At 30.1% G+C, this 16,386-nt stretch overlaps 1 protein-coding gene across 2 annotated transcripts in view; it reads right to left on the bottom strand.

Annotated features, from left to right (window-relative positions):
* Positions 1 to 1,704: 1,704 nt before the first annotated feature.
* The window catches only part of LOC132950556 (lipase member H-A-like), a 41,198-nt gene continuing 26,516 nt past the window's right edge, over positions 1,705 to 16,386 (bottom strand). The window contains exons 6-9 of one of the 2 annotated variants that reach the window (XM_061022069.1): positions 9,688 to 9,885; positions 4,973 to 5,138; positions 3,079 to 3,153; positions 1,705 to 1,944 (exon numbers count right to left, since the gene is read on the bottom strand). In XM_061022069.1, coding sequence (XP_060878052.1) covers positions 3,096 to 3,153; positions 4,973 to 5,138; positions 9,688 to 9,885 — 422 coding nt within the window. In that variant the 3' untranslated portion in view covers positions 1,705 to 1,944; positions 3,079 to 3,095. The other variant, XM_061022070.1, reaches the window with a different exon arrangement.

The raw sequence follows: 16,386 nt of genomic DNA, 5'->3' as shown, positions 1-16,386 counted from the left end.
TACCTTACGAGTGGAAATACCAATTTAACTTTACTAACTATTTAATTGCGATAAGCATGTAATTATATTAACTGATTAATTACGGTCTTATTAAAACTTTTTTAAAATTACAATTGATTATAGTTTTCAGCAGGCTTTTAAATTTGAATATGTTTGTAATGATAAAACTTGGAACACCACTACCACAGAATATATGAAATTTATACTTCATATATTCTGTGCCACTACAGTCATTATTTGCATTTTTTGCAGCCCTTTATGTCACCTATGAAATCATTCTTATTCGACGATGAAGTCGACCTGTCCCTCAAATTGTATGAATTTATTAGTGTAGATAGCAGAGAAGGACATTTTTCGTGATAATTGAAATAACTGTTATTGTAATAATTGTTATTCGAATTATTTTCGTGTACTTATACCCAGTTTAAAAATGTTCTAACTATTCAAATAAAATATGATGCGAATATTTTTAAAATAAAATTATTCGAATAACTTGTCTAAAATTTATCAGAATAATTGTGTTTCAAAACTATTTGAATATAAATCATTTGAATAATAATATTTAGATAAACATTTTCTCAATTCTGATAGATATATAAGTACAAATGTACAATTCGCTATAAAAGTTAAAAAAAAATGTTTTACATTCGGCTTTAGATAAGGATATGCGCATGAGGTTACCTATATTAATATATATGACGATTAACGATGTTATCTCTAATTCCTGGCTTCTAGTGGCCAGTACACCAATTGCACGTCTTGTGAATTTGGATCGAATTTAAATTGGAGCTTATATGAGGAAAATATATAGGTAACCGCATTATTGATTTTGCAATAGACAGTGACCAAGCGTAAGAAAAAAGATCTATGTATCGTGTACAATTCAATATTGATGGTTAAAAAGCAAAAATTTGAATGTACGTGAATTATTTTGCAAACTGTAGGTCTAAATCTCCTAGTTGTGAGATTAGGTAAAACGGCTATAAATCCAGTAAAATTGACAGACGAAAATTGAGATGAGCGCATGTGGGCTGTCTCAGTCTTACCAGTGGTGGGGCTAGGGACCGCTTCCTCCCCCAAGTTGTATTTCTAAACAATTTTATATTGTAAAAAACAAAATTACAAAAAAAAATCATCGAAATTGCCAGAAAATTATGACTTCCTCCCCAACCATATCTCTGGAGCCGCTCCTAAGTCTTACTAGTCTATAAGTACAACAAAAAAACTTTGGGTTCAGATGTATCAATGTTGTGTATTTGCATTTAATATTGTTGTGAATTAGTAGACTGCAGGTATCTCAAATAAAAGAGAATTTGTTTGAGGATTTTGTTATTTATCTGTCTCCGTCTTACAAACGCTTGACATATTTTAGAGAAAAAAACGCTCGAACGTAGGTACAAATTGTACCTACGTTCTGAATAATCAATTTAACTCTATTATAATATGTTTGATTTTAGAGTGAATTGACCTATAGTTCCAAATTTAGAAACAGAAATATTATCTAGGCCAACGACATAGGTTTTTTTCCATATTTTAATGCGAGTTATATGATAGCATTTTAAAATAGTAAATTGTTTGTACAAAATTTAAAATAGTGTGCTCTGAACCATCGATATGATCGTAACACGATGTAGAGTAGATCTTCTCTACATCGTGGATCATAAAAATATGAAATGATGACGAGTGTATTTATTTCACACAGTATTTTGTTTATCGTATCATATATTATATTAATAATAATTACTACATAATATTATATATTGTACACGTTGTTATAATACATAATAGAAACGGTGCGTTATATTTAACTATACGGTAACCAGTCGCACAACAATCTTTGGTTTAGTCCGGATTTTCCGTTTCTCGTGACACGCATTATTCCTTTCGTGTTTTCGTTGTATAATATAATATGTCCTCATGTCGTTTTCTCCGGTTCTCCGTCTCCTGAAATCCAATAGACCAAACAGATGATGAGCACGAACATTTCCGAACAATAATAATATGGGCACAGGAAACGGCGATTATTTTATCGCAGAACAGGGGCGTAAATTCCTAATTACGCCACTGTCGCAGAACAATCGATATTCCTTATAAGTTATAACCTAGCCTGTATAGGCCTGAATCTAATTAAGTTTTAAATACGTAGAATTTTTTTTTTAATTTTACGTGTTTAGTTGATTTAGAAACAAAAACTATTAAAATGATGAGTAAAATTGGACCTGGTAAGTTTGTGATATATGCAGTAGTGAAGTTCTATAAATTACCGTTAGCAAAAACCTTAATTGGATCAAAAGTCTAAACAATAAATATCTCTATTGTCTTAATAATACATTTTTTTGAAAACTGGAGGTCAATGATACTATTTAATAGTATTTATAATCAATAGTAATATATATTATTATCTAGGTAAATCATCAAAAATATCAAAAATTCGACCAGTTTTGGCTTGGCCTACTTTTCTTAAACGTTCATAGTTTTTCTTTTAAATTGTATAGAAAAATCAGATTAAAATGATTAGATACTATTTCAAAAATACCAAATATTTTATTTCACAAAAACGTTTTTTAAATTTTTCCCATTAAATCATCAAAATTTTCTAATGAAAAAATGAAACTCAAAATTCAAATATGCGAGTATATTGATTCGCTTGTTTTTATTCATATCAAAACGCGTTTTAACTTTTAGGTACCCATTACTGTTGTTAATAATATTATGTAAGTAATAAACTAAACTAATAACATACATAAATTATATACGAGAGATGAAACGGCGATTGTATGAAACATAATTGATACCTACCTAGGTACCTAAATGTAGAAAGTTGGATAAACGCAAATTAAATTTTAATTATAATAATTATTAAATTGTTTGTAGACCACGTTACGTTTTTTTGTTTCACCTAACGCGAACTAAATTCATAAACCATGGTCATCGAAAATTAAATATTAAAACGATTGTCCTACGGTTTTATTGAAAACACGGATAAATACTATAATATTTTATTGTACCTATTATATGTGTCACAATATGTACCTAAATGAAACAAAATTTTTTTTAATATATTTTATTATATTTTACCTGTTGGAGGTTCTGGTCTAATCGAATGGACACGCTTTACTGTTACGCATTTGAATGCAGTACGTTCCTCGTGCGCTAAAACACAACGGAAAACAATATTTAAAATATACATTATGTGTTTATTGTTTATTGTGTTATTGACGATTATTGTTGTCAAAAATATTTGGTTTTTCAGACCAAAAAAAAAAAAATTTCTTTTAAAACGAAACTGTTTTTTTACACATTTCGATACGACAATACCTATTATAATCACCGTAATAACTATATCGAGTTTTTATTCACGTAGGTAGAATAATAAATAATAATAACGATTCTTTTACTGTTAACTTTCATTTTCTTGAAAAGCTAAGGCCTAACACATTTGCCATGGATACGTGCCTTATTGCTCCATTTCGCTCATCGAAACTATGAATATGTAGTATGTACCAATGTACCTATATACCTATATACTCACTGTAAATTATTATGAAAAAACCACTACTCGTATGAAATTTGGATTTTGTATATTTGAAATGATTAGGAAAAACAATATATTATTCTGCTTTGGAATACGAAGTTTAAAATGTATTCTGTACCTAATTCAAAAGAGTAAAAAACTTTAATAAGAATAACGTTAAAAATTTAATTTTATTTCATAAATGTTGTTTTATTATAATTTATAAAATTAGGTAAATTTTATTTTTCGAGAAAATATGTGTTTAACGCTTAAGGTATTTGGATTGTGATCCATATTGGTAGTCTTCCTAGGGTGGATGGGGTGGTATGTATTTATTTAGAGTTATCGCTAACTCGAAGGGGTCTCACCCCTCACACTCCAAATCGTCTTAAATTTGTGATTACTTCATAATCCGAATAGCCTAATCTACCCCACGAGGGATCGTTCGGCAAGTCAGACTATACATGAAGCTATTTATATCTCATAGGTAGGTAGTTCTCAAGTACGCCAACTACTAGATACCACATAGGTCGCAGTGGTCACGTGTATTTTCTGCATTATGAAATAACCTGCAGTATACCTACGTACAAAAATTAATTAATGTGAAAAATCAAAAAACCATTTTCGAAATAAAGAACAAGGGGATCCACAAACCCCCGCCCCCCTCACCGTGTATACCGTATACCCTAACAATCTCATCATTGGAAAATAAGCCACTGCAGTCTGCAGTGTGAATCAAAAACAGATACTCCTGAAGCTCTGCAGCAGTATAAGAGCTCTAAGAGCAGTCTAAGTATAGTTTATTTACTTATATATTATGCATTTGATATGATTACAGCATTGTCATAAGTAGAGTTCGGATTTTGTAGCTCTATGCAAGTATGCAACTATACCAAAAACTTAAAGTGAATAAAAAAAAAACTAATAATTTAAAAAAAAAAGCACCAAAAACCTAAAAAGCACTTAAACTATTTTTAATAAAAAGTTTTAATATTAGACGCATATTAATTTTGTTTTCATTATTATCGAATATAATAGTTGATATCTATACCTATAACCGGTTACAGTTAACTTAATATTCTAAATTGTAATTAAATACATTAAAATAAAATATATAAAAAATAAGTGTACAAAATATTTAAAAATTTTATGGTAGCCATTTAATTGTTTTAGCTTGTGAATCTTATGTTCATCTAGAAAATAATGTAAAATTTTAATTTAAATACTGCTTCCCATCCAACTCAAGTATTTTCACCTTCAATATCTGAGTTACATTGAACAAAAAAAATCAAAATAAAATTTCAAGCATTGTATTTTAAGTAGGTACATGGTATTTAAATCGAATTTATAGCTGACATAGCTTTGTGTTAAACCAATGGGAGAAAAAAAAGCCAATGCCTATACAAAATCCGAACTCTAGTCACAAGACACAAAATATTATAACTATATGGCACATACTTGTCCGGAGTGTGGAATCCCATGGATACTGGCACGTCTTTGGCGTACGACCTGGACAGTGGTTCGCAGGTGGAGGTGCAGGGCACGCCTTGGTGGCGCTTACCCCGTTCCGAGACTGAAGCCGCGAAGAAACAAGCGCTCAAGAAGTGACTGCACCGGGCCCGGCCTGCACAACACACGCGCACACGGACGACCGACTCTCATTAAAGACGCGGATCAGTATAACAAATATAATAATAATAATAATGTGACTCTACATAATATATTATGTATATATATTTATATAGTTATATCGTCGAACGTCATATAATAAATACATATTGTATAGTTATAGGTAAACTATAAAGTAAATTAATATATCGCTGCAGCACTACAGCTGTATTGTATATAATATAATATAATATATATAGGCCATAGGCGGGTATATACTATAATAGGTATTATTATATTGTATAAGCGCACGATACAACGATATATATATACGCGTCGTCTTAAGAGGACGCCATGGCCGCATATAATATTATAATATATGACGTGTAGTCTCCGTCTTACGAAATGTACCTATAGGTATAGTACGATGGAAAATTTGCGTTCAGCGCAGAGTACCGAAATGGTTAGCTATATGCTGTTAAGCTAACTACACAAAATTGGAGCTGCAGCCGAACATAAATTCACCTTGATATACGTTCGTATAAGACGGAGACAACACATAATATGTGGTTTTGGCGTCCGCTTATATTATACAGAGTATTCCTTTTATCGCTGTTCAGTCATTTTATCGGTAATTGATACATGTGATTGTTAGTAAAAATTATTTTCTTTCCATCAGATATAAAACAAAATAGAATTCTTATTAAAAAAATGTTTTGTTTTAATTATTTCAGAATATGTAGCTATACAAATAAATGATGACACCGAGGAAATTACTGTATGATTGTGGTAAAAGAATCACTCTGTATATACACCAAGCTCAACTAAAATACAGTAAAAGCCACCATTTAACCATTTATACTCATAATTGAATTTACATTTTACAAAATACTATACGATAAATAATACATCATAGAAATTGTATACAGCTGGACAGACTACATATATAATAATGGTATTTCATTATGTCATACCTGCTATCAAATATAAATATGGTATACTTACCCACCGCAAATCAGCCGTCGCAAAATTGTACAGACGATATAAAAATACGATTTATTTTGTTTTAGTATTCAAAATATTATTACCTATACGGCTATACATATCGAAAAATATTTATAAATAGTATATTAATTATAAAGTACACATGTTCGTGAGGAATTTCACGATTAGTTAATTTTTTTGTGTAATAAACTAATAAACTGGTTCGCCATTCCTACTGAGTCCCCCCCAATTTTTTTTCAAGTTGATGTACCTATACAAATTGAATTTCAAATGAGTTGTTTCTAAGTTATACTTTAAGTCCTATATAAGAATAATAGACCATGATAATGTAGGTTTGAAAGATGTGGGCCGTGGGGGCTATGTTGATTTGAAAATATAGTAATTAATTAATTAATTATTTGTCAAAGTATGGTAAATACTGGACTAAAAATATCATATATATTTAATATTTGATGCAAAACCATTAAGTGGTATTCTTATTAGTAAATACGTTTTAACAATTCGGAAACTATTGGTTTGAATTTCGATTTAGATTATGCCTATGCATCTAAGTTTTTAAAAAAATCATCTTAACTTAAAGTAAAGAAGGGTGGTTCTCTTTAGGAAAATAGATTTTTATACCGCCACTGGATACTCCTTAAATGGCGTGAAAAAAAAATCCAAGTACTTATATACCTATGTATATGAAAATACGGTCTTATTAAGTATAAAATAAACATGGGATATTGGCGATATTGCACTGTGAAACCAAATGGGTCTAGGATTCGTGTAAAATTTGTGTAATTGTAATGATTTTTTTCGTGGAAAACAAAGACAAGAAAAGACAAAAACTTAATTTACGAGAAACTTACCACATATAATATTATTATACTTTGTTTTCTAAAAAAATTGTTTAGGTTAAGACGATAGCGATTTGCAATCGACTGAAAATCATGTTGCGATCGACCTTTTGGCCACACCCGATGGCCGATATACAAAATAAGCGTGTATAATAATAATAATTACATTATAACACATAATAATATGTTATATTCGCGCGGTGCGTTCGTCCGAGCATAGAGCGTATAATATTTTCTTTATTTTAATGCTTGACGACCGTTTTTCTAATATTTCTAAATAATATGCAAATATTTCTAATATTACGCGACTTATATTGTATAGTAAAAATATAATGGAACGTTTCGCTACATACCTACTATTATAAAATGTACAATGCACGCGCCAACAACTACAAAAAGCGTTTTCGCGACCAAAATCTTTTAAGCAAAATTTCCCAAAAAAAAAAACCTTTCAAAAATATTTGCTTATACACACCGTCAGTCACTACTATACTTCGCCGTCCAACAGGTATCCGCAGTCTACCTACCACGAAAACATAAAATATTCATGAGCCACTAAGTCCACAGCTGCAATTATGTATAATTTAATATAGTTTAATCATCAGCCGTCTACGTTATTAATTTCCATAGACGCAAATAGCCCAAATTTGTTCTATAATATTTTTTTTAAGTCTCAGTACTAACTTTTGAATTGGAGGACTAAGTCTCCCTAAGCCCCCTCCATATTTGCGCTGATGTTAATTTCGTTAGTTATTATAGCTATTACCTATATAGCGTGGTAATGAGGTAGGTATGGTATGGGAATATTATAATATATAGCTACAGGACAATTACAATGCGACGTACGGAGCGATTAGTATTTTTTTTAACCTTTTTTTTCGTTTCAACATTAATCGTTATATTTTTGGTAGATATTTATCTACTAGGAGACGTAAGAAACATTTGTATTGTTGGCAACTTGATATTTTTTTGGACTTCAAATTTTACACCAAACATTGCGCAATATAATTATAGCACAATGTCATTGACACAAAAAAACCTCCTATGTGCTAAAATCCGATTTTCAGAATACGCAAAAAACGATATGAAAAAAATTTTTTAATAATCACCATGGTGATTTCTGCAGAAACAAATTTTCAAATTTATGCAATATCAAATCTGATTTTAAAAAAAATGGAGCCAACATTCAATAATATTTACTGTGGAAATGTATATAAATTTTCAATGTTTAGCCTCATTGAAGATTTTATTATATAGCTTACGTTTTTTACCGAGCTTACGTAGACAGTTTTTTGAGTGATAGTATAGTTGGTGTCATAATATTTAAAATTGTTCATCAAATTGAAGGTATTTCATAAACGATTTATAGTAGGATGTGTTACCGATTACCGTAACTACACATATTGGATATTTTATTTATTATTTGTCATTAATTCTACTATGGAGAAAGTCGATGTATAGCTAGATGATAAATGATAATATTATAAAATTATAGTTTATTGTTCCTGAATCTTGAAATACCAAAACTTTAAAATCGTAAATTTTGCACATAATGAGGTTTTTTTGTGTCAACGACTACAAATTATTATTATGTTTACTATAAGCCGATATTATTTAAAACTTTTTTTTTTTGATTTAGATAGTGAAGTGAACGATAGGAACTAATCGTAACAACGGAACCTGTTCTAATTTTTGGGTAGCAAAAAAATCTCTATAAAGACTAGTATTTTAAAACTTTACTATATTGTAGAATATTAAGACTTCGTACTCGTACTGCAGTTGCAACTTATTGACCAAAAAGCCGAAACAATATTATTCGCATGCTGTCGCACCGCATTTGTCCACGTCGTCAACTCTTTTGTGAATCGATATTTTGGGAATAATTACTATCACATCCACGTAAATGCTCATTATTGATTTCAAGTATATATGCATATATTTTGAATTAACTATGCAATATATTTTAAAAATAAAAATTGTTGTTTTCAGGGATTTTTTTAAAAAAAATCTGAGATATTATATGGATTTCCAACAAGTGTTTATAAATTAGTCGCTGTGTCAGGTGGGTAGGTGTGTGCAATGTTGAGGACAAATACAGCTAGATGCGCTGTATAGTGTATAGTGTATACAGTAAGGTAGGTACGTGTTAAACGTTATTTCAGCCCGAAAAATATTACGATTTATTAAAGTACAAAAATTCAGACAATTTCTAGTGGGTTACAAAAAAACCATTATCAAACCGCATTTCAAAGATGAAAAATTAATGTACAGAAAAAATAATTACGTTTCATAGATTAGTAAGATTTTGAATGGCAGGCCGAATTTGTTTTTCAAACAAAGAATACAAATTATCGAAATTTGAAAGTTTCTGCACGTGGCGTGAGAAATTTTCTGGCGAGGCGAGAATTTGTAATAAAATAACGCATCGGCTATTCAGCTCCCTAACACCATTTGCAGATCATCACTCTACACGCGTATATTACTATAATTATTAATGACTGATAATTAATCAATCGTATCCACGGCTGGTAAATGATAAAAATCTACTGTTTGTAGTATTATAGTCTTGGTAACATTATAGTCATCTGTATAGTCGTCTGTATGATATAGTCGTCGTATATTAGTTACGTATTTGTATATAGTATAGAAAAATGGTGACCCTACATCTTAGTTGTGCTAATGGATCGTTCCGCCAGACCGGCGACGAGCAATAATTATTACGGATATTCCTAGGCTCCTTGGCGCAGCTGGGCTGCAGGCGCCCGCCGTTCACGCAAAAGTCGACGTGTCCCACTTGTGGCGCCTCTCCGAGGAATCCAGCGTTCGTGTGAATCACCTGAACCGTGGTCGCGTCGTCCCTGGTCAACCGGAACTCGGCTGAACCGTACCTGTCCACCAGCGGCCTGGCTGGATCTAGACCTGCAACATGTGTAACAACTCAAAAATGAATTCGGGTGTAATATATATTACACGATGTACATAATATTATTATGTGTGAATGATGGATGCGAAGTGGAAGAGGAGTTGTCGATGCCGTAAATATTAAAAGGTGGATTTTATATAAAGTGGTTGTGAAGCCGCAATCATTTGGAGTTGTATGAATCGGAATGTTGCGGGCAGTGACCAATGGACAGTATAATTATAGAACATAACAGAGGGCAAATGTAGCAGAGATGAGAATGCTAAGGTGGTATTGTGTGGAGTGATTATATTGATATAGGATAGAGTAAGAAATTAGTTTATTTGGAGTTGGTACCGATTGTAGACAAAATGCTGAGGGAGAATAAGACATAAGTTGAGATGATTCGGTCAAGTTATAAGGAAAGGTGACTCTAATAATTATTAATTAATATAGAAGGAATGAGAGGGAGAGAAAGGCCGAAAAAGAGACGGACAGACAGAATTGATAATTGTACGAAAATAGCTGGTAAATAAGAGTAAATAAGAGGTGGGGAACAAGGGTGACCGTTCCCAAATAGTTGGAAGTGAAGGGCAAAGAAAAAGAAGAAGAAATAAAATTTTTTTTTTAATTTAGTATTTAAAAATATTTCGATAACTACCTATGCGTAACACCATAATATATTATATTTTTAAATAAACATAAAAAAAAAAAGATTGAAATTTAGTGTGGCCAGTTAAATGTGTATATTACTATTACTATTGTTAGTTGTAACTTATAATGTTTATTATTGTTTCCTACCTATATACAAGGCTATTCTTTTAAATACTTTATTTATTGGGTATCCACACTGGTGGGCCTCCCTCTTCACGCCATTTCATGTTTTGTACCTTAGCTATCAAATTATTGTTTTGTATATAAATATTACAGATTATAAATATCCTATTTTTATCTAAAAAAAAAAAAATACTTGATTTGAATTATTTTGGAAAAAATATTTTTGTAGACAATTTGAAATCACTAATACAACATTTAAAAAATACTATGCGTATTGTGTAATACATACATATTAAACGAATGGGTTTGATATATTTTATAATTTATATATAGGTAGTAGGTACTTATACCTAAGTATTTATTTTTAATATTATTTAAAGTTTATAGTGGGTACAAGTGTACAAGTGTACAACACAAACATCGGTCAAGAAAATAAAGTAGTGTAGCCGGTTATTAAATGTTTATTCACTTTGTATAATTAGGTTCATATATAATATACCTTTCGTTCAAATCATATCACTATATATTATACACTTGTACAATCTAAGAGTTCATATATTATATATTTATATCAAAATAGTCGGTACTGAAAGTATCAATATTGATGGACTGTAGGTAGTTGACTCAAGCATGAATCCAGATATATTATTATAATCTTAATTTAATAAATAAATTACTGATTGTTTATTAAATAGCAAAATCCAAATGGAATATCCGAATATAGTGATATATCAGCATCTAAAGAATTAAAAAAAAAAAATTGGAGAAATAATATGACCCCTCCTCCTGAATCCGTCCCTGAGTTGACTTTAGTTCGGTTGTTTTGTCATTTCAATATTTCCATATTATGATTTCGTAGATGTAAAAATTCCCCTTGTATATTTAAGGTGGATTGTGGATAGTGTATACATTACCGTGTTTATATATGGATAAGATTTACATTATGTACAATTCCCATTTTTTGACTTTACCCGTAACATAAATCATATTAATATATTTAAAAATAATTATTTGACGTACCGGAATATAGTATTTAATTTATCGTTAAAACGTTTTCGTAAATAATAAAATGATAAAATATTTAAATATCACAATATTTTTGTGGGCTGTAAAATATAACATGTAATAATAACCAACCATACTATAGTGTGAGGTGTGATGGAGAAAGGTATTAGGTCAGACGAACTATGAACTGTATACAAATTACAAATATTTATAATATTATATATCAATGTAAGAAAGCGACGAAAGTACGAAATGGAACGCAGCTGCCTTGTTTTATCGTAATTATTTTTAAAGTTATTAATAGCTGCTGTTATATGTAGGTAGGTACAACAGGTTTTCAATATTTAATTTGATTATTCAGAATCATAATATATATGACCAATCCTACAACTTTTGACTAGATCATTCTCAGGACGCAATTCGTTCAAAAAGATTCGTTTACCTGATTTGAATTTCTCGTCAAGTCTGGTTGAAATGGACTTTGTTACATTTTTGATTTTAACTTCTCAAAAACTGAAATATGACAATCATGTAATTACTCTTTTTTAATATAACGTTTTTAGAAATTCGGGGGATAATATCAAAAATGTGAGAAAGTCGATTTTAAGGAGACTTGACGAGAAATTAAAATCTGTTTTCAGAATTCGTATCGCTTCACTATAATATATCAATCGGTAAAAAAACTTATGTCGTCAGTTTGTTGGACATAGACAGATAATCACCGAGTGGAATCCCCTATATGATGCACGATTTGTTGGATGGACCTGTTTTCACCCAATTTGCTTACTTCTCAAATTGGTTACATTTTGTTAAATTTGTTTAAAGATCACTAACTACCATTACAATTTCATCCATATTAGGTTTACAAATCTTATACTTTGTCAATATTAAAATTATATACTGACATAGTAATACGTGACCATTTATTTTTTGAACTTCTTTTAATATTTATTGAGCTTTCTATTTTAGTATTTAAATTGCTCTAAATATTAAGAGGAAGCCACACCCGCATAATGTTGTCTCCGTTTTTCAAGTGCGTAACATGGCAAATTTACGCTCAGCAGATCACGTTTATAACTCCGTTAGCTTAAAAATTAGAGTAAATCGACACAATATAAAACTTGATGGTAAGAACATTATCTGTGTCCGTATGTTTCTGAGTGGAAGTTATGATAATCTAAAATAGTGTAAATTAAAAATGCTCATAACTCACTTAAAACTAAATAATCATAAAAACCAACATAAAAACACAGATAATGTTCTTACCATCTAGTTTCATAATAGATCGATTCACTTTAATTTTTAAACTAACGGACTACGGAGCTAAACCTTAAGGTGATCTTCTGAGCATAAATTTGCTATATTACGCACTAGTAAGATGGAGAATAAAAATAAAAATAATTTATTAGATAAAAAACATCTTTATTTTATATAAAACACAATAATAAATTAAATAGGTATTCCTATGTTAATACTTAATACAACATTTATTTGTATATTTTTGTTTTATATTCAGTAAGAAAATTAAAATATAAAAATAAAAAGTATACTTTTTTAAAATTATGAAAAAAAATAAAGCTAAAAAATAAAAAATATTTTATATATTCATGTTAAAAAAACTATCCAAAATACTTTTGATTAAGGATAATATGCTTGTATATACTTGATAAAAATATATTCAAAGAGTATATTAAGGATTATAATATCAGCGCCCGATTGGGAAAAACGGTTTTCCTGGTACTTGATTTAGGTTACGAATTCCAAATTTTCGGTTACGAATGGTTACTAGTCGGTTACTAAAACCTAGTTTGGTTTTGAACTTCCTAAGTAGAATATTTCAATGTGCGGGTGCTGGTGTAACGTTACACCAGCACCCGGTTGGGAAAAACGGTTTTCCTGGTAGGTACTTGGTTTAGGTTACGAATTATAAATTTTCGGTTACGAATGGTTACTAATCGGTTACTAAAGTATGGAACCAAATTCGAAGAAAATAGTTTAGGTTGTGGTGCTAGTGTAATGTACCTGAAATTATATTCGATCGTAAGCTATCGTATGTAGGTACCATGATAGTCGATATATATATTTATAGTTATAATTCTGAGTCGTTGTCGTCGCCGCCTGCACATGACTATATGATAATCAGGGAAAGTCGCGGGGCGTGTGTGCGAATGAGTATATAGGAAGAGAAAATACGTACGAAAGGAATCTGTAAATTATTATTGATACTTACATAAAACCAAACGTATTTCTAGTCCGTCTAGTCCAACGTATTTCTGTATAATATGTTTTCATACGTATTTAATACGGGTCATCGGCGTAGGTAGGACGGTGATGATCCGACGTATAATATATAATGATGATAATATACCTAAAGGTAAGGTACCGCCTATACATTAAAACAAAGTGTATTTTTATCGGTAAAAAGTCTGTACGATATTATAGTTATTACTTTGGATATAATATTACCGTATAATGTTTCCCCGGCACAATATATTATAATATATTGTTAATTATTATGGCACGAAAAGAATTATATTCGATAACGGTAAAGTTACAATAGATATTTATCAATTTAACCTAGGTACTAACATTTAAGCATAATAACAATATAGCGAAGAATACATTTGTAATAAATAAAAATGTATGTACACCGTACATTTATTTTGGCTGTTAAATGTATCGAGCCTTTTTCGGCGATTTACTAGACTACCGCCGAAGTTACGATCTTACGGATCTGTTAGTCTATTATATAGTTCCTGCAGTTTATAACAATGGTTCTGGCGAGTACATAATATAATATCTATGCATAGTACATTGTACATATTACGCGGTAAATCAGTGGAATAATTTGCGTCAAATGCAAAAATATTTGCCAATAGTCTACTATATGATCAGAACTGCTAAAATAGGTACCTATTCTAAGATTTAATATATTATACGTATATAATATTATTAAACATTATAATGTGTTAATAACCGAACGATATTTCTTTAATAAAATGAAAACTAGAAAATATAAAGTGCCTTAAAGAAAATTCAGAAGATAATGTCTAAGTACTTAAAATGTTTAAAACATGTATAGATGTATGTTTAATACATATATTATAGTTATGCAGAATCGAAAAAATATGAGGACTATTGTCATTTAAAATGCCTAAGACTATCAAAATGTCAGTATTCGTGTTAAAAAAGCATCTGTGAGATTCACAGTAGTTTTATGCAACCTACCGAAAATGACGCCACTGAGACAGAGTTATACACATTAATATATTATACTATTGTACTCTCTAAACTATAAATATACTTAGAATATAAATGCATAGTAACACGATGACCACACTTGACGGTTTCATTAATTATTGTAATAGATCATTACGTATAATATTATAACAAATTATAGTCCACCCCTAGCAAATTATTTAGCGATTTTCAAACATTGGATTTCACTTGCCTTCTCCAACCACGGCACCAGAAAAAAGTCGGTAACGGGTCAAAAATCGTACATATATCATAATTTAACATAATTTCTAACGTGCGATCTTCTTTCACATTATTCACCGCGGCAACGCTTGAGATGAAAACAATTATGATACATACGTGTAATTAAGGCGGAATAGTGTTTTTTAGCCGTGAGTTAAATCTTGTATTATATTATGTTCGTATAGGTACTCTGAAATCGTTTAGTTTTGTTTTCACACACCGCGTGGTATAATTTGGTGTCATTATTTATTAATCAACGTTTCGCCGAAATGTGCACAGCTATTACCTATATTATATCTACTGATTTATCAACTACATATACACCAAAATATTAAATCTCGACAAATATTGTTAGGTTTTTTTTAACGGCGTCCGTGAAAACATTATAGTGAGTCAGACAGTCAGTGAACATAATATACGTTCGTTCTTATCTTTTTAGTCGACTCGTATAATATGTATATTATTGTACCGGTAAGTTAAATGTGTATATTTTTTTTAAAGTTAGATATTCCAATAATAATAATTCAAATATTTATTATTGTTGTAAGTGTACAAGAGATATTATGTATCACATGGGAAAAAGTATTGAAAACAATAAAAACGCGAAAAAAAACCTAACCTAACCCAGCAAATTAAAAAAAAAAAATTCAAAACAAGATAATATTTTACAATTTGTATAGTAATGTGACAATAAAATGTAAAATTTTATAAATTAAGATAATATACGTAGGGCATAAATAACACGATACGTAAATCACCAATATTATTGGAAATAACACTAAAATTAAATTTAATAATTGATTATTTTATCAGAATATCAAGCTTTATTTATGACGCTTAATATCACACTATTCTCAATATCCAGTTATATTTATTGACTACATTACAGATATGAGACATTGGGTCCGATGAATAAAGTCCAATTGTAATTTCGTCCACTGCATATTAATTCTGTTTCTCACAAAATATGTCCATTACATGAACCATTTATAGGTAGGTACAGATATGATATGATATGGGAGAAGGACGGATAGCAAATAATTTTTTTGATTTTAATGAACTGTTTTTTTTTTGTTTAACGATTGGTGGAGTGGTTTTGTTTGCATACATTTATAAATCAGGGTTTTGCACCCGTAATAAATAATATTGTATTCATGAATTCGCATGCGTTAACCAGGTAATATCCAGAGATTATATATTGGTAGGGTTTAAAGATAAGAAAAAATCGTTTTATATTCAACGCGATTATAATATTCGTA

This window comes from Metopolophium dirhodum, chromosome 8 (genome assembly GCF_019925205.1).
Source record: "Metopolophium dirhodum isolate CAU chromosome 8, ASM1992520v1, whole genome shotgun sequence".
NCBI lineage: Eukaryota > Metazoa > Arthropoda > Insecta > Hemiptera > Aphididae > Metopolophium > Metopolophium dirhodum.
The sequence above is the reverse complement of the archived record's forward strand: the minus strand, read 5'-3'. Positions and strand labels throughout refer to the sequence as shown.